This window comes from Triticum urartu, chromosome 6A, assembly GCF_056163025.1.
Source record: "Triticum urartu cultivar PI428250 chromosome 6A, HENAU_Tu73, whole genome shotgun sequence".
Classification (NCBI taxonomy): Eukaryota; Viridiplantae; Streptophyta; class Magnoliopsida; order Poales; family Poaceae; genus Triticum; species Triticum urartu.
Window position 1 is genome coordinate 426124544 of NC_141878.1, and position 19677 is coordinate 426144220.

The 19677-nt window shown below is 47.4% G+C and overlaps 1 protein-coding gene across 1 annotated transcript in view; it reads right to left on the reverse strand.

Moving 5' to 3' along the window:
• Positions 1–371: 371 nt before the first annotated feature.
• LOC147965522 (uncharacterized) overlaps positions 372–19677 on the reverse strand; it is a 28054-nt gene continuing 8748 nt past the window's right edge. Inside the window, exons 2-6 of the mRNA XM_087530494.1 lie at positions 14783–14909; positions 14280–14691; positions 966–1064; positions 712–890; positions 372–560 (exon numbers count right to left, since the gene is read on the reverse strand). Of these exons, the coding sequence (XP_087386620.1) occupies positions 372–560; positions 712–890; positions 966–1064; positions 14280–14691; positions 14783–14909 (1006 nt within the window). The remainder of the gene's footprint in view (positions 561–711; positions 891–965; positions 1065–14279; positions 14692–14782; positions 14910–19677) is intronic.

A 19677-nucleotide genomic window follows, 5' to 3' on the forward strand; every position in this document is an offset into this window, starting at 1 on the left:
GTCTGTGTAGCCTGGATACGTTCATTCAAATATCATATCTTTCGAGCATTGACCCTCTATTAAACGGGCTCCTTCTAGGACATCTTCAAAATAGCGCTCCGGCTTGCGGTAGTCCTTGCCTTCGGGCGGCCCTTCAACTGCTACGACGGCGGCCTTCATCTTTGCCCAATGCATTTTGACGCGGGCAAAGCCATCCGGGCACCCTCAATACACGAGGAGCGCTTAACAGCTTCAATTCGCAATAGGGCATCGGTAAGCCGCCTGACCAAGCTGAAGTAGCTGCTAGGAATGGGTTCGGCTGGCCACAAACGGACTATGATGTCCTTCATGGCCAAACCAGACATCCTATGCAGCTCCGCCATCTGCATCATCTAGTCATTCAACAGCGCTAGACGCTCCGGCGCCAGGTACTGCGACCAGAAGAGTTTCTCCATCGTGTTCCCCTCTTGGGCCCGAAAAAATTTCGCAGCATCAGCGACGCTCCCCGGAAGATCCGCAAACGCATCTGGAGAACTCCACAAGCGAGTAAGTGGGGCATATTCTTGACTGCCGAATTTACTCTGCAAAAGAAAGGGCTTACCAGCCGCTATCAGCTCAGCCTGCTTGATCTCCTCGCGAGCCGCCCGGGACTGAGCCGCGCCTCCCTGGCCTCTTGAAGAGCCTTGGAGAGTTCGACAGCTTGAGCCTTATTCTCCTTCTCCAAGGCCTCACATTACGAGCAGCATCTTTGAGCTCTTGCTCGACCTCGGTCACCCTCTCATACTGACGGCGGGTGGCCTGTCCGGTCTTTAAATCTGCAGCCGCTTTATCGGCAGCAACCCTACTCTCCTGCTCCTGCTTTCGGACTTGCGACAGGGCGTCCTTGAGAGTCTCAACCTCGGACGCACTACCTTCATATCATTTACACAAGCAAGTGTGTTATCTTAAAACTCCTCCAATATAATTTCAATCGTACAAATATGTACCTTGTGCCTCATCGAAACGTCTGTTAATACGGTCGAGGTCGTCATCGGCCAGCTTCAGCTTCCGTTTGAGCTCGGAAACTTCAGCGACCTGGGCGGTCGCTGCCAACAGGGAAGCCCGTACATTTAATAGATATGTATGTCACTTTCTGAGATATTCATTTGATCCTCTGTTCGGCTTTATCCAAAACCGAACATAGTCTCAGGGGCTACTATCTGTATATAGGCATAAGTTTTTTCATATAAAAGGCATCTTACGTCGCATACCACAAAGCCCGTCAGTAGGCTGGTAAAGGCTTCATTCAGCCCGCTCTTGGCAGACTGAATCTTCTCAACCACCGAGCCCATCAGGGTACGGTGCTCTTCTATGACGGAAGCACGTCGAAGTGCTTCCCTCAGGGTGTTCAGCGCCTCTGGATTAATGGAGGTTGCTGGTGGAGTCGGTGCTCCCCCTCCTTCAAAGGGGGTTGCCCGCTCGATTCCGGAGTTGTACTGGTCTCCGGAATGGTGTTCGGCTGGGGGCCAGGTTGGTCATGGCCCTCATCGTCGGTCTCCATAGGGGTGGGTTCCCCCATGTTTTTGGCAGCCGAGGCATTACCCTCTGGCGCCGTCTTGACGACCTCCCGCACTTCTTCATGGCCTGGAGAAGTCCTTTGGGATAACACCTCGGTGTCATCCGCGGTGTGTGGCGAAGAAGCTTGTGGAGGCGTCTCGCTCTCCACCATCTCCGGTGCCAGAAAGTCCCCCAAAGACGATGATTGTTGAGGGAGATCATGGGACAGACTAGAACACATAATGATATGTTATCACGAATCATAAAAGACCGGATATATGTACAACATTTTTTGAAAGCTTACGATTCGCCCAGGGGCTTTGCCCTGGGGCGCCACTGAGGGATGACTTTGGCATCCGAGTCTGAGCCATCCGAGAGGGATATCTTCCCCCTTTTGGATGCCTCCGCTTCTAGGTCTACGGAGGCCGCCCTTTTCTTCTTCCTCCCCTTAGGGGGAGAGTTGCTTTCTTCCTCCTCCTCCTCCTCTTTGTCTTCATCTCCCTCATGGGAGGAGAGAGCTTCGGTATCTCCGGACACAGCGTTTGAAGTACCCATACAGCGAAGGCCGCTTTTTGCCTCCTTGCCCTTCTTCTTGACCTTCTTCTCCGGCGCCTGGTACGGCGCCGGGACCAGCATCCTTGTCAATAGAGGATCGGCTGGGTTTTCTGGTAGCGGCGCCCAGACACCTGATCCACTCCGCCTTCGCCATCCAGCCCTGAATAAAGGAATGGTGTCTCAGTATACCCCTTGACTTATGGATTGAAATTATGTTTAGAAGAAAGAAGCTTACCTTAGTTGCCGGATGCGCGTTGTCAAGACCAATATCTTTGGTCTTCTCCAGCCACAACTTCCGGGCTTTAAAAAGCAATTTCCAGATTTCTTTGTGGGTTGTACCAAAGAAGTGTTGCAGGGTCCGGGGGCCGTCCGGATTAAGCTCCCACATGCGGAGAGGTCGGCGTTGGCATGGGAGGATCCGGTGGAAGAGCATCACCTAAATCACATCGATGAGACTGGTGTGTTTCTTTATCATGCTCTTGATGCACTTTTGCAGCATCGTCACTTCGTCGGTCGATCCCCAGTCTAGGCCCTTGTTGGTCCAAGATGCAAGCCGCATGGGAGGCCTAGATCTAAATTCAAGGGCAGCTGCCCATTTGGTACCGCGAGGTTCGGTGATATAGAACCACTGATGCTGCCACACCTTCACGGTCTCCACAAAGGCCCCCTTGGGCCAAGTGGTTTTGGGGAGTTTGCTCACCATGGCACCGCCGTAGTCGGCGTGCTACCCGTCAACCACCTTCGGCTTCACATTGAAAACCTTGAGCCACAGGCCGAAGTGGGGAGGAATGTGGAGGAGCGCCTCACACACGATGATGAACGCCGAGATGTGAAGGAGGGAGCTTGGGGCCAGATCGTGGAAATCTAGCCCGTAATAGAACATGAGTCCACGGACAAAGGGGTGGAGTGGAAACCCTAGCCCGCGGAGAAAGTGGGGGATGAAGACAACACTCTCGTCGGGCTCTGGTGTGGGGATGATTTGCTCTTTGGCCAGGAGTCGGTGTGCGATTTACGCAGTCAAGTACTTTACTTCCTGGAGCTCCTTGATGTCCTTCTCTGTGATGGAGGAGGCCACCCACTTGCCCTGTGAACCGGATCCGGACATGGCTGGGAGAATTGGGCGGTGGGAAAGGCTGAAAGCTTGGGCGTTGGAGCTCAAGGACATGAAGGCTGAGGAAGGAAGAAGGCGTGGGGTAAAAAATGGATCCTTATCTGCTTATATAGGAAGTGAATATCAAGCGCTCCCCCACTAGCCTTAAAACTCGCCTATTCCCAAGGGGTCGTGCGAACGGCACGGTTGGATTACCCAAACCCATATTGATGAAAATATCGTAATAAGGGGGCACGATCTCTGCTTTGATAAGATGTGTCAATGAAGGCCATGCCTCGAAACACGAAGCGGGAGACCAATAACGGTTAGAAATAATAATTAGGCTAGACGTAATGTTTCGCCAAAAAAGCTGTCAGAAGGTATGCTTTATTAAATGTTATGCCCTTGTGGTTTAGGGTTGTAACTATAATGCAGGGCTCGATACAAATCTTTTGGTCAAGAGACTGCTTTGTATGCGGATAAGGAACCCGCCTTGCAACACCGTAGACAATCAACGAGCCGAATACATCGTCATTTTTAAGACTAGTTTAGGGGCTACTGAGAGAGTCCTGGACTAAGGGGTCCTTGGGTGTCCGGACAAATTGATATGGGCCAGACTGGTGGGCCGTGAAGATACAAGGCAGAAGACCTTTTCCCGTGTCCGGATGGGACTCTCCTTTGCGTGGATGGCAAGCTTATCATTCGGGTGCATTATTTTGTTTCTCTGTAAAACCGACTCTGTACAAACCCTTGACCCTCCTGGTGTCTATATAAGCTGGAGGGTTTAGTCCGTAGAGGCTATCACAAATCACATAGGCTAGACATCTAGGGTTTAGCCATTACGATCTTGAGGTAGATCGACCATTGTAACCCCTATACCCATCAAATACAATCAAGCAGGACATAGGGTTTTACCTCCATCAAGAGGGCCCGAACCTGGGTAGACATCGTGTCATCCTTGATCCTTGATTCTGTTGGAAATATGCCCTAGAGGCAATAATAAATTGGTTATTATTATATTTCCTTGTTCATGATAATCGTTTATTATCCATGCTAGAATTGTATTGATAGGAAACTCAGATACATGTGTGGATACATAGACAACACCATGTCCCTAGTAAGCCTCTAGTTGACTAGCTCGTTGATCAATAGATGGTTACGGTTTCCTGACCATGGACATTGGATGTCATTGACAATGGGATCACATCATCAGGAGAATGATGTGATGGACAAGACCCAATCCTAAGCCTAGCACAAAGATCGTGTAGTTAGTATGCTAAAGCTTTTCTAAATGTCAAGAATCATTTCCTTAGACCATGAGATTGTGCAACTCCTGAATACTGTAGGAGTGCTTTGGGTGTGCCAAACGTCGCAACGTAACTAGGTGGCTATAAAGGTACACTACAGGTATCTCCGAAAGTGTCTGTTGGGTTGGCACGAATCGAGACTGGGATTTGTCACTCCGTGTAAACGGAGAGGTATCTCTGGGCCCACTCGGTAGGACATCATCATAATGTGCACAATGTGATCAAGGAGTTGATCACGGGATGATTTGTTACGGAATGAGTAAAGAGACTTGCCGGTAACGAGATTGAACAAGGTATCGGGATACCGACGATCGAATCTCGGGCAAGTATCGTACCGATGGACAAAGGGAATTGAATACGGGATTGATTGAATCCTCGACATCGTGGTTCATCCGATGAGATCATCGTGGAACATGTGGGAGCCAACATGGGTATCAAGATCCCGCTGTTGCTTATTGACCGGAGAGTCATCTCGGTCATGTCTGCATGTCTCCCGAACCCGTAGGGTCTACACACTTAAGGTTCGATGACGCTAGGGTTATAGGGAAAGTATGTACGTGGTTACCGAATGTTGTTCGGAGTCCTGGAAGAGATCCCGGACATCACGAGGAGTTCCGGAATGGTCCGGAGGTAAAGATTTATATATGGGAAGTCCTGTTTTGGTCACCGGAAAAGTTTCAGGTGCTATCGGTAACGTACCGGGACCACCGGGAGGGTCCCGGTGGTCCACCAAGTGGGGCCACCAGCCCCTGAGGGCTGCATGGGCCAAGTGTGGGAGGGGACCAGCCCCAGGTGGGCTGGTGCGCCCCCCCACAAGGGCCCAAGGCGCCTAAGGTTTGGGGAGGGGGCGCCTCCACCTAGCTTGGGGGGCAAGTTTCCCCCTCTCCCCCCTTGGCCGCCACCCTAGATGGGTTTGGGGCTGCCGCACCCATTGGGGTGGAAACCCTAAAGGGGGCGCACCCCCCTCCCTCTCCCCTATATATACTTGAGGACTTTGGGGCTGCCGAAAGATGAGTTTTGACCTCTCCATGGCGCAGCCCTGCCTCTCTCCCTCCTCCTCTCCCGCGGTGCTTGGCGAAGCCTTGCAGGATTGCCACGCTCCTCCACCCCCACCACGCCGTCGTGCTGCTGCTGGACGGAGTCTTCCCCAACCTCTCCCTCTCCCCTTGCTGGATCAAGGCATGGGAGACGTCACCGGGCTGCACGTGTGTTGGACGCGGAGGTGATGTCCGTTCGACACTAGGATCATCGGTGATTTGGATCACGGCGAGTACGACTCCATCAACCCCGTTCACTTGAATGCTTCCGCTTAGCGATCTACAAGGGTATGTAGATGCACTCTCCTTCCCCTCGTTGCTAGATTACTCCATAGATTGATCTTGGTGATGCGTAGAAAATTTTGAATTTCTGCTACGTTCCCCAACAGTGGCATCATGAGCTAGGTCTATGCGTAGTTTCTATGCACGAGTAGAACACAAAGCAGTTGTGGGCGTCGATATTGTCAATTTACTTGCCGTTACTAGTCTTATCTTGATTCGGCGGTATTGTGGGATGAAGCGGCCCGGACCAACCTTACACGTACGCTCACGTGAGACCGGTTCCACCGACTGACATGCACTAGTTGCATAAGGTGGCTGGCGGGTGTCTATCTCTCCCACTTTAATCGGATCGGATTCGATGAACAGGGTCCTTATGAAGGGTAAATAGAAATTGGCAATTCACGTTGTGGTTTTAGCGTAGGTAAGAAACGTTCTTGCTAGAAACCTATAGCAGCCACGTAAAAAACTTGCAACAACAATTAGAGGACGTCTAACTTGTTTTTGCAGCAAGTGTTTTGTGATGCGATATGGCCAAAGGATGTGATGAATTATATATGTGATGTATGAGATGATCATGTTCTTGTAATAGGAATCACGACTTGCATGTCGATGAGTATGACAACCGACAAGAGCCATAGGAGTTGTCTTTATTTATTTATGACCTGCGTGTCAACATAAACGTCATGTAATTACTTTACTTTATTGCTAAAGCGTTAGCCATAGTAGTAGAAGTAATAGATGACGTGACAACTTCAAGAAGACACGATGATGGAGATCATGATGATGGAGATCATGGTGTCATGCCGGTGACAACGATGATCATGGAGCCCCGAAGATGGAGATCAAAAGGAGCAAAATGATATTGGCCATATCATGTCACTATTTGATTGCATGTGATGTTTATCATGTTTTACATCTTATTTGCTTAGAACGACGGTAGCTTAAATAAGATGATCCCTCGTAATAATTTCAAGAAAGTGTTCCCCCTAACTGTGCACCGTTGCGAAGGTTCGTTGTTTCGAAGCACCACGTGATGATCGGGTGTGATAGATTCTAACGTTCGAATACAACGGGTGTAAGCCAGATTTACACAGGAAAAACACTTAGGTTGACTTGACGAGCCTAGCATGTACAGACATGGCCTCAGAACACGGAAGACCGAAAGGTCGAGCATGAGTCGTATAGAAGATACGATCAACATGAAGATGTTCACCGATGTTGACTAGTCCGTCTCACGTGATGATCGGACACGGCCTAGTTGACTCGGATCATGTTTCACTTAGATGACTAGAGGGATGTCTATCTGAGTGGGAATTCATTAAATAATTTGATTAGATGAACTCAATTTATCATGAACATAGTCTAAACTGTCTTTGCAAATATGTTGTAGATAAATAGCTCACGTTGTAGCTCCCTGTTTCAATACGTTCCTAGAGAAAGATTAAGTTGAAAGATATTGTAAGCAATGATGCGGACTAGGTCCGTAGTCCGAGGAGTGTCCTCACTGCTGCACAGAAGACTTACGTCTTTGATGCACCGCTCGATGTGCAAACCCCTACAACGTCGTCTGTGGATGTTGTGAACACCTAACAGACACATCCTGATGACTACTTGATAGTTTAGTGCACCATACTTTACGGCTTAGAATCAGGATTCCAATGATGTTTTGAACGCCATAGAACATATGAGATGTTCCAAGAACTAAAATTGGGATTTCAGGCTCATGCCCGTGTTGAGAGGTGTGAGACCTCTGACAAGTTCTTTTGCCAACAAGATGGAGGAGAATAGCTCAGCTAGTGAGCATGTGCTCAGAATGTTTGGGTGCAACAATCACTTAAATCAAGTGGGAGTTAAACTTCCAGATAAGATAGTGATTGATAGAGTTCTCTAGACAGTATCACTAAGCTAATAGATCTTCGTGATGAACTATGACATGCAAGGGATGGAGATGATCACAGAGCTGTTCGTGGTGCTTAAGACCGCAAAAGGTAGAAATCAAAGAAGGAGCATCAAGTGTTGATGGTTTAACAAGACCACTGGTTTCAAGAAGGGCAAGGGCTAGAAGGGAAACTTCATGGATGGCAAACCAGTTGCCGCTCTAGCGAAGGAACCCAAGGTTGAACCCAAACTCGAGACTGAGTGCTTCTATTGTAAGGGGAGCGGTCACTGGTAGCGGAATTACCCCAAATGCATGGTAGATAAGAAGGCTGGCAACTTCAACAAAGTATATACGTGTTATTAATGTGTACCTCACTAGTACTCCTGGTAGCACCCGGGTATTGGATACCAGTTCAGTTGCTATTATTGGTGACTTGAAGCAAAAGCTACGGACTAAACGGAGACTGGCTAAGGGCGAGGTGACGATGTGTGTTGGAAGTGTTTCCAAAGTTGATGAGATCACCATCGCACGCTCCATCTGCCTCCGGGATTACTATTGAACCTAGATAAATGTTATCAGGTGTCTACATTGAGCATGAATATGATTAGATCATGTTCATTGCAATACGGTTATTCATTTAGATTAGATAATAATGGTTATTCTGTTTACATGAATGATACCTTTCATGGTCATGCACCCTGTGTGAATGGTTCATTGAATCTCGGTCGTAGTAATACACATGTTCACGCCAAAAGATGTAGAGTTAATAATGATAGTACCACTTTCTCGTGGCACTGCCGCTTAGGTCATATTGGCGTAAGATGCATGAAGAAACTCCATGTCGATGGATGTTTGGAGCCACTTGATTTTGAATCACTTGACACATGCGAGCCATGCCTCATGGGCAGGATGACTAAGACCCCGTTTTCAGGTACAATGAAACGGGCAAGTGACTTGTTGGAAATCATGCATGCTGATCCAATGAGAATTGAAGCGTGCGGTGGATATCGCTATTTTCTCATCTTCACTGACGATTTGGGTAGATATAGGTATGTCTACTTAATGAAGCACAAGTCTGAAACATTTGAAAAGTTCAAGCGATTTCAGAGTGAAGTTAAGAATCACCATAACAATAAGATCATGTTCCTACGATCTGATCAAAAGGGGATTTTCTGAGTTATGAGTTTGGCAATCACTTAAGGCATTGTGGAATTGTTTCACAGTTGAAGCCACCTAGAACACCACAAGGTAATGGTGTGTCCGGACGTCGTAATCGAACACTATGAGATATGGTTCGATCTATGGTGTCTCTTATCAATCTACCGTTTTCATTTTGAGGTTATGCGTTAGAGACAGCTGCATTCACTTTAGATAGGACACCATCTAAGTCCGTTGAGACGGCGTCGTATGAACATTGGTTTGGCAAGAAACCAAAGTTGTCGTTTCTTAATGTTTGGGGCTGCGATGCTTAAGGCTTCAGCCAAAAAAGCTCGAACCCAAAGCAGACAAACACATCCTCATAGGATACCCAAAGGTGACAGTTGGGTACACCTTCTATCTCAGATCCGAGGGCAAATTGTTTGTCACTAAGAACGGGCCCTTTCTCGAGAAGGAGTTTCTCTCGAAAGAATTGAGTGGGAGGAAGATAGAACTTGATGAGGTTGTCGAACTTTTACTTCGACCAGAGAGTGATGCAACGCAGAAAGATGTTTTCTGTGGCGCCTACGTCTGTTGAATAGGAAGTTAATGATAGTGATCATAAAGCTTCAGATCAAGTTGCTATCGAACCTCGTAGGTCGACAAGGATATGTACTACTCCTAAGTGGTATGGTAATCCTGTCTCAGATAATCATGTTGTTGGACAACAATGAACCTACGAGCTATGGAGAAGCGATGGTGGGCCCGTATTCCGACAAATGGTTAGAAGCCATGAAATCCGAGATAGGATGCATATATCAGAACAAAGTATGGACTTTGATGGACTTGCCGATGATCGGCAAGCCATTGAGATAAATGGATCTTTAAGAAGAAGACGGACGTGGGCGGTAATGTTACCGTCTATGAAGCTCGACTAGTGGGAAAGAGTCTTTTCACAAGTTCAAGGATGAGAATTTCTCACCCGTAGCGATGCTTAAGTCCGTCGGAATCATCTTAGCATTAGCTGTATTTTTCGATTATGAAATCTTACAGATGGATGTCAAAACAAGTTTTCTTACCAGTTTTCATAAGAAAAGTTGTATGTGATACAATAAAAGGTTTTGTCGATCCTAAGGATGCTAAAAGGTATGCTGGCTCCAGCAATCCTTCTATGGAATAGAGCAAGCATCTCGGAATCGGAATATATGTTTTGATGGAGTGATCAAAGCTTTTAGGTTTATACAATGTTTGCTAGAAACTTGTATTTACAAGAAAGTGAGTGGGAGCACTACAACATTTCTGATAAGTATATGTGGATGACATATTGTTGATCCGAAATAATGTAGAATTTCTGGAAAGCATAAATGGTTGTTTGAAAAGTGTTTTTCAAAGGAAGACCTGGATAAAGCTGCTTACATATTGGGCATCAAGATCTATAGAGATAGATCAAGACGCCTGATGATACTTTCAAAGAACGCACACCTTGACATGTTTTTGAAGGAGTTCAAAATAGATCAGTTAAAGAAGGGGTTCTTACCTGAGTTGTAAGGTGTGAAGTTGAGTAAGACTCGAAGCTTGACCATGACAGAAGAAAGAGGAAGGACGAAGGTCGTCCCCTATGCTTTTGTCATAGGCTCTATACGGTATGCCATGCTGAGTACCGCACCTGATGTGTGCCTTGCCACATGTCTGGCAAGAGGGTAGAAAGGTGATCTAGGAGTAGATCACCAGATAGTGGTCAAAATTACCCTTAGAGGAATAAGGAAATGTTTCTCGGTTATGGAGGTGATAAAGAGTTCGACATAAAGAGTTACGTCGATGCAAGCTTAACACCTATCCGGATAGCTCTGAGTAGAGATACCGGATACGTATAATGGAGCAATAATTTGGAATAGCTCCAAGTGGAACGTGGTAGCAGCATCTACGATATAAAGTTTTGCGAAATACATAGGGATCTGAATATGGCAAGACCCGTTGACTACAACCTCTCTCACAAGCATAACATGATCAAACCCAGAACTCTTTGAGTTTTTATCACATAGTGATGTGAACTAGATCATTGAGTCTAGTAGACTCTTGGATGTTGGTCACATGGCGATGTAACCTGTGAGTGTTAATCACATGGCGATGTGAACTAGATTATTGACTCTAGTGCAAGTGGGAGACTGTTGGAAATATGCCCTAGAGGCAATAATAAATTGCTTATTATTATATTTCCTTGTTCATGATAATCGTTTATTATCCATGCTAGAATTGTATTGATAGGAAACTCAGATACATGTGTGGATACATAGACAACACCATGTCCCTAATAAGCCTCTAGTTGACTAGCTCGTTGATCAATAGATGGTTATGGTTTCCTGACCATGGACATTGGATGTCATTGACAAGGGGATCACATCATTAGGAGAATGATGTGATGGACAAGACCCAATCCTAAGCCTAGCACAAAGATCATGTAGTTCGTATGCTAAAGCTTTTCTAAATGTCAAGTATCATTTCCTTAGACCATGAGATTGTGCAACTCCCGGATACCATAGGAGTTCTTTGGGTGTGCCAAACGTCGCAACGTAACTGGGTGGCTATAAAGGTACACTACAGGTATCTCCGAAAGTGTCTGTTGGGTTGGCACGAATCGAGACTGGGATTTGTCACTCCGTGTAAACGGAGAGGTATCTCTGGGCCCACTCGGTAGGACATCATCATAATGTGCACAATGTGATCAAGGAGTTGATCACGGGATGATTTGTTACGGAATGAGTAAAGAGACTTGCCGGTAACGAGATTGAACAAGGTATCGGGATACTGACGATCGAATCTCGGGCAAGTATCGTACCGATGGACAAAGGGAATTGAATACGGGATTGATTGAATCCTCGACATCGTGGTTCATCCGATGAGATCATCGTGGAACATGTGGGAGCCAACATGGGTATCAAGATCCCGCTGTTGCTTATTGACCGGAGAGTCATCTCGGTCATGTCTGCATGTCTCCCGAACCCGTAGGGTCTACACACTTAAGGTTCGATGACGCTAGGGTTATAGGGAAAGTATGTACGTGGTTACCGAATGTTGTTCGGAGTCCCGGATGAGATCCCGGACATCACGAGGAGTTCCAGAATGGTCCGGAGGTAAACATTTATATATGGGAAGTCCTGTTTTGGTCACCGGAAAAGTTTCGGGTGCTATCGGTAACGTACCGGGACCACTGGGAGGGTCCCGGTGGTCCACCAAGTGGGGCCACCAGCCCCGGAGGGCTGCATGGGCCAAGTGTGGGAGGGGACCAGCCCCAGGTGGGCTGGTGCGCCCCCCCCACAAGGGCCCAAGGCGCCTAGGGTTTGGGGAGGGGCGCCTCCACCTAGCTTGGGGGGCAAGTTTCCCCCTCTCCCCCCTTGGCCGCCACCCTAGATGGGTTTGGGGCTGCCGCACCCCTTGGGGTGGAAACCCTAAAGGGGGCGCACCCCCCTCCCTCTCCCCTATATATACTTGAGGACTTTGGGGCTGCCGAAAGATGAGTTTTGACCTCTCCATGGTGCAGCCCTGCCTCTCTCCCTCCTCCTCTCCCGCGGTGCTTGGCGAAGCCCTGTAGGATTGCCACGCTCCTCCACCACCACCACGTCGTCGTGCTGCTGCTGGGCGGAGTCTTCCCCAACCTCTCCCTCTCCCCTTGCTGGATCAAGGCATGGGATACGTCACCGGGCTGCACGTGTGTTGAACGCGGAGGTGCCATCCGTTCGACACTAGGATCATCGGTGATTTGGATCATGACGAGTATGACTCCATCAACCCCGTTCACTTGAACGCTTCCGCTTAGCGATCTACAAGGGTATGTAGATGCACTCTCCTTCCCCTCGTTGCTAGATTACTCCATAGATTGATCTTGGTGATGCGTAGAAAATTTTGAATTTCTGCTACGTTCCCCAACAGATTCCTATTTCCTTCGATCCTCAGACGCATAGTTCGGGATCCCCTACCTGAGATCGACCGGTTTTGACACCGACAGCAGGTTTTTAGCGTCCAACATGTCCTCCTCGAAGGCTCATTGAGCATAGTTGTCACCATCACCGACCACCCAAGGGATGTTAAGAAGTGGATCAACAATGTATCCAACTCCCTCCAAAAGGTGGAAATGAAGGTCATCGGTCTCGACGCAGAGTACACGGAGCGTGCCACTAGGAAGATCCAACACGATGCCGTCCTTCTGCTGTGCCTCGAATATGATGTTTTGGTGTACCACATCATACACGCGACCTCCATACCAGGTGAGCTCCACGATTTATTGTCTAGGGAGGACATATACTTCTGTGGGGCAGCCATTGTAGGGGACAAACAGAAGTTGGAGCTGTACAACCTTGATTTGAAAAGCACCACTGACGTACAAGCCAAAATAAAAATTCCTTTAGAAGATTGTGATAAATCACACCATCCCTATTCGACGTAGCAAATTTTGTGCTTGGAACAAATCTTCAGAAGGGTGACGAGACGCTGGCATTAAGGTCGTCTGGATGGGAGAATTATCCCTTTACGTACGAGCGGATAAAATATGCTGCCCTCGATGCCCGTGTGAGTTTCGAGATAGCTGCAAGGTCTAGAGAGCTTGTTGTGAAGCCGTCTCCCACAGAAAATGAGAACAACAAGAAGAAGAAGTTGCACAAGCAGCAGGGCATTATGGATGGATGAACTACTTCCTCTCTTGTAAAAAATATTTCCTCTATGTGTATATTGATATAGATGGACTATTTCGATGGTGTGCATGTCTTTGGAACAAGTAGTAGCATGGGTCCGCTTGAGTATAAGGAACTATTTATCCGCCTAGCTTTCTCTACTACTCCTTCCAGTGATTGGATGCAATGCATGTGTCCATAGACATGACAACTTGTCCATGGAAGTTCAACTACGATGACCATCACGTTTCATCCACTGCCACTCGCGATTCCCACAACACCGCTCCAACCCACGGTAGCACGTCCCCCCGATGTGCGCCTCACCCCTCTTGGCCGCACCGCCCCTCTGCCTTTGTGTGCATGACATGTGGGGCACCTGAAATGCGGCGAGAATCAAGTTTCTACAGTAGCCACATGCGATTCCCACGACGTTGCTCGAACCCATGAAACCACACGTCCCCGACCCGCGGCTCACCCCTCTCGGCCCCACTGCCCCTCTGCCTTCGGGAGCATTACATGTGGACCAGCCACCTATCGGGTCCACATGTTATTGACTCAAAGGCAGGTGTAGTAAGGCGCTGAAGCTCAGTCCCGAGGGCCCCGAGAGGGAAATGTAACTCCTGCGCCAGGCCTTGTGGTGCTACCATTGCACGAACTCATGCCAAACTCGAGATTTGTTTCTTACTAGTACATGCACGCAACAATTTAATGGACATTGCAATCTCAACAAGTGATGGTGAGCTCTAAATTTGAATTAGAAACTTATAAAACAAAAAAAATCAAAACAAATAAACTAGAAGAGAGGGAGTATACCATAGGATGTTGCCCATACGAAACAAGTCCCTTGGTTTTTCACCGTGAAGATGCGGTTAGAAAGGAGCACACCATCTTCATACTCGTACGGCAACAAATCGGCCGCAGACAGCATGGTCCACCTTTCACCGCCATGTGCAAGGTTCGTGAAAGCAATTGCGATGTTGAACACCATGATGAGAGTGTAATTTTGGTTGGCGGACGACCTTATCGGGGCTTCCATGATTGCTATCTTCTTCAATGTCACCGTGGTTCCATCGTACGAATTCAGGTGGTGGCCCGTTGCATGGCTGATCCCAACGTTGGACAAATGTTCTACAGGAACGGTGTCACCATTGTAAATGTTGTGCAAATTGATGTTGGTACCCTCCCGTACATACGCAAGCCAATCTCCACTGGCACTGAGCCTAACCTATGAAATAGTGAGCAGCTAGAGAATTAGGAAATGGACATGGAAGTAGTCTTTAGAATGCATTTACTACGTGATCAAACTCATCACTTACCTGCTCATCGGACAAAATCCGAGTGCCCCTCAACTTTGGCATCTCAAGAGGCATAAACTTGCAACTACGATCACGCCGCGCTGGAGAGACCCCCAAGGAAACATCCTCTAATACGTCTCCAACGTATCTATAATTTTTGATTGCTCCATGCTATTATATTATCTATTTTGGATGTTAATGGGCTTATTTTTACACTTTTATATTATTTTTGGGACTAACCTATTAACCTGAGGCCCAACCAGCTGTTTTTTGCCTATTTTATAGTTTCACCAAAAAGGAATATCAAACGGAGTCCAAATGGAATGAAACCTTTGGGAGCGTTATTTTTGGAACAAACGTGATCTAGGAGACTTGGAGTGCACGTCAAGAAACAATCAAGGAGGCCACGAGGTAGGGGGGCACGCCCACCCCCCTGGGCGCGCCCTCCATCCTCATGGGCCCCTCGTTGCTCCACCGACCTACTTCTTCCTCCTATATATACCCTGCAAACATCCAGGAGCACCACGAAACCCTATTTCCACCGCCGCAACCTTCTGTACCCAAGAGATCCCATCTTGGGGCCTTTTCGGAGCTCCGCCGGAGGTGGCATTGATCACGGAGGGATTCTACCTCAACTCCATGGCCCCTCCGATGATGTGTGAGTAGTTTACTTCAGACCTTCGGGTCCAAAGCTAGTAGCTAGATGGCTTCTTCTCTCTGTTTGGATCTCAATACAAAGTTCTCCTCAATTCTCTTGGAGATCTATTCGATGTAATCTTCTTTTGCAGTGTGTTTGTCGAGATCCGATGAATTATGGGTTTACGATCAAGTTTATTTATGAAAAATATTTGAATGTCCTCTGAATTGTTTTATGTATGATTGGTTTATCTTTGCAAGTCTCTTCGAATTATCTGTTTGGTTTGGCCTACTAGATTGATCTTTCTTGCAATGGGAGAAGTGCTTAGCTTTGGGTTCAATCTTGCGGTGTTCGATCCCAGTGACAGAAAGGGAACCGACACGTATTGTATTGTTGCCAGCGAGGATAAAAAGATGGGGTTTATATCATATTGCATGAATTTACCCCTCTACATCATGTCATCTTGCTTAAGGCGTTACTCTGTTCTTATGAACTTAATACTCTAGATGCATGCTGGACAGCGGTCGATGTGTGGAGTAATAGTAGTAGATGCATAATCGTTTTGGTCTACTTGTCTCGGATGTGATGCCTATATACATGATCATGCCTAGATATTCTCATAATTATTCGCTTTTCTATCAATTGCTCGACAGTAATTTGCTCACCCACCATAATACTTATGATCTCTTGAGAGAAGCCAGTAGTGAAACCTATGGCCCTGGGTCTATTCTCCATCATATAATTTTCCAATCTACTTTATTTGGCAATCTTTACTTTCAATCTATATCATAAAAATACCCAAAATATTTATCTTATTATTATCATCTCTATCAGATCTCACTCTTGCAAGTGGCCGTGAAGGGATTGACAACCCCTTTTATCGCATTGGTTGCGAGGTTCTAATTTGTTTGTGTAGGTACGAGGTGACTCGCGCGTGGTCTCCTACTGGATTGATACCCTGGTTCTCAAAAACTGAGGGAAATACTTACGCTGCTTTACTGCATCACCCTTTCCTCTTCAAGGGAAAACCAATGCAGTTGTAACAATGCGGCTATATCTCCCACGTGTCAGGGCACGACCTAGAGGCATAGCCGCATGGTAGGTTTGTCGCAAGAGGGGTAATCTTCACACAATCCCATGTACTGAATAAGAAAGGGATAAAGAGTTGGCTTACAATCGCCACTTCACACATATAACAACTTAAACATACATCATCCAGAATACAATCAAGGTCCGACTACGGAACCAAAATAAAAAAATACAACCCCAAATGCTAGATCCCCGATCATCCCAACTGGGCTCCACTACTGATCAACAGGAAATGAAACAACACAACGAACAAGATCTTCATTGAGCTCCCACTTGAGCTCGGTTGCATCACCTGCACTGGTATCATCGGCACCTGCAACTGTTCTGGAAGTATCTATGAGTCATGAGGACTCAGCAATCTCACACCTGCAAGATCAAGACTATTTAAGCTTATGGGTAGGGAAAGGTGGTGAGGTGGAGCTGCAGCAAGCACTAAGCATATATGGTGGCTAACATACGCAAATAAGAGCGAGAAGAGAAGCAAAGCAATGGTCGTGAAGCTAGAGGTGATCCTGAAACTACTTACGTTCAATCATAACACAAGAACTGTGTTCACTTCCCGGACTCCGCCAGAAAGAGACCATCACGGCTACACACGCGGTTGATGCATTTTAATTAAGTCAAGTGTCAAGTTCTCTACAACCGGACATTAACAAATTCCCATCTGCCCATAACCGCGGGCACGACTTTCGAAAGTTCAAGCCCTGCAGGGGTGTCCCAACTTAGCCCATCACAAGCTCTCATGGTCAACGAAGGATATTCCTTCTCCCGAGAAGACCCAACTAGTCTCAGAATCCTGGTTACAAGACATTTCGACAATGGTAAAACAAGACCAACAAAGCCGCCCGATGTGTCAACATCCCGATAGGAGTCGCACGTATCTCGTTCTCAGGACACACCGGATAGGTCAAGCTACGAGTAAAACCAGCCCTCAAGTTTCCTCGAGGTGGCCCCGCAGGCTGCCCGGTTTGGACCAACACATAGAGAAGCACTGGCCCGGGGGGGTTAAAATAAAGATGACCCTCGGGTTGGCAGACCCAAAGGAAAGGTATACGTTGTTAGGCAAATGTAAAATCAAGGTTGGGCCTTGCTGGAGGAGTTTTATTCAAAGCGAACTGTCAAGGGGTTCCCATAACACCCAACCGCATAAGGAACGCAAAATCAAGGAACATAACACCGGTATGACGGAAACTAGGGCGGCAAGAGTGGAACAAAACACCGGGCATAAGGCCGAGCCTTCCACCCTTTACCAAGTATATATGTGCATTAAATTAAATAAGAGATATTGTGATATCCCAACATATCCATGTTCCAAACATGGAACAAACTTCAGCTTCACCTGCAACTAACAACGCTATAAGAGGGGCTGAGCAAAAGCGGTAACATAGCCAAACAACGGTTTGCTAGGAAAAGGTGGGTTAGAAGCTTGACATGGCAATATGGGAGGCATGATATAGCAAGTGGTAGGTATCGCGGCATAGCAATAGAACGAACAACTAGCAAGAAAATATAGAAGTGATTTCGAGGGTATGGTCATCTTGCCTGAGATCCCGCAAGGAAGAAGAACGAGTCCCTGAAGAAGACAAGCGGACGTAGACAAACGAATCCTCACAACTCCGGAACAAAACCGAAGCTAATGAGAGAAGCAACCCGGAAAGAAGCAAACAACATGGTAAAGAACCATCACATAAACATGGCATGATGCTCAACCAAGTATGATGCATGTCCGGTTTAATGAGGCATGGCATGGCAAAGTGCACAAACAATACTACAAATTAAGTGGAGCTCAATATGCAACGAGTTGCATATTGACGAAACACCACGTAAATTATTTAGTTCACTCCCGGTTAGGTACTCAACAATATTAAAAGTTTTTAAACATGGCAAGAGGTGAAGCATATGAAAAGTACCTATCTAGGCAAGTTTAAATGAGGCCGGATATAACAAACAACAAATCCGGAAAATTATGCTTCACTCAAAATATATTCCTCAGGCTGTTTTGATGAGGTGAGAGATGGGTGTGGCTAGTTTGAAGATAACAAGTTTTAAAAAAATTGGAGCTGTTTTTTACATTTTGTAGCATGGCACGCCATCCGGTGCACCTAAGCGTCTGAAAAAAGGAGTTTGGGTCGGTGGCACACCCTGCGGCAAGATGCCCGTGTGGGCTTCTTCTATAACTAGCAAGATGCCTATGCATTGCAGGGAACATCAAGATGCATTTTTGTTACAAAACACATGTTGTGATTGACCCTTGCAGGAGTAATCCCATGCACTACAAAAGAAAGACACATCCGTGACATTTTGGGCCGAACGAATTTTTTTCCTGTCATACTTATGACACTTCTATGATGATAATTGTGACAAAACCCGGTATCATCATAAATGTGGGGAGCTCCTACTTCTATGACAAAAAATAATGACAGCAAATGGGCTTTTCGTCCTGGGCGGGCCGGAAACGCAGCTGCATGACATTCTTTGGGCCGTCCATGATGGAAAAAACCGTGGCAGAAGCGAGGGCGAGGAAAATATCGGGGTGTTCCCGGTTACGGTGGGTGGTCGGGGCCGAGCGATGCACAAAGGTTTGCGTGTTTCTCTCGTACACGCACGCGCGTGGGTGCGAGGCGTTGGGCTCTAACTGAACCCGAGCGAGGCGTTCGCCTACTGAACCCGAGCGATTGCACTGCAGGCTACGCGTTACTGAACCCGAGCGATCGATCGATGGCTGTTAACTGAAGCCGATCGAGCGATTCCTTCGCTACTGCTGCTAATTGAAGCCGATCGATATTGCCTCTGGATGAACAATGAGCGTTGCTGGGGGGAGGGGGTTGGATGAACAGTTCCCAGTGGGGGTGGATGAATAGGACCCCGTGGCGTTGCCTCTGGATGAATAGGACCCCGATCGATCGAGCCGGTTGGGGCTGGATGAACAGGACCGCGTGGAGGGCTGGATGAACAGGACCACCCCGTGGAGGGTTGGATGAACACTAGATGGTGGAGGGCTGGATGAACAGTAGCCCATGGAGGGGTGGTTGAACAGGAGCCCATGGAGAGGGCTGGTTGAATAGTAGCCGGTGGAGTAGCGCGCGGTGGAGGCTGGATGAACAGGAGCCCGTGGATGAACAGTCGCAGGTGGAGGCTGGAGGAGGTCGATGGTGGATGAACAATAGCCCGTGGAGGCTGGAGGGGGTCG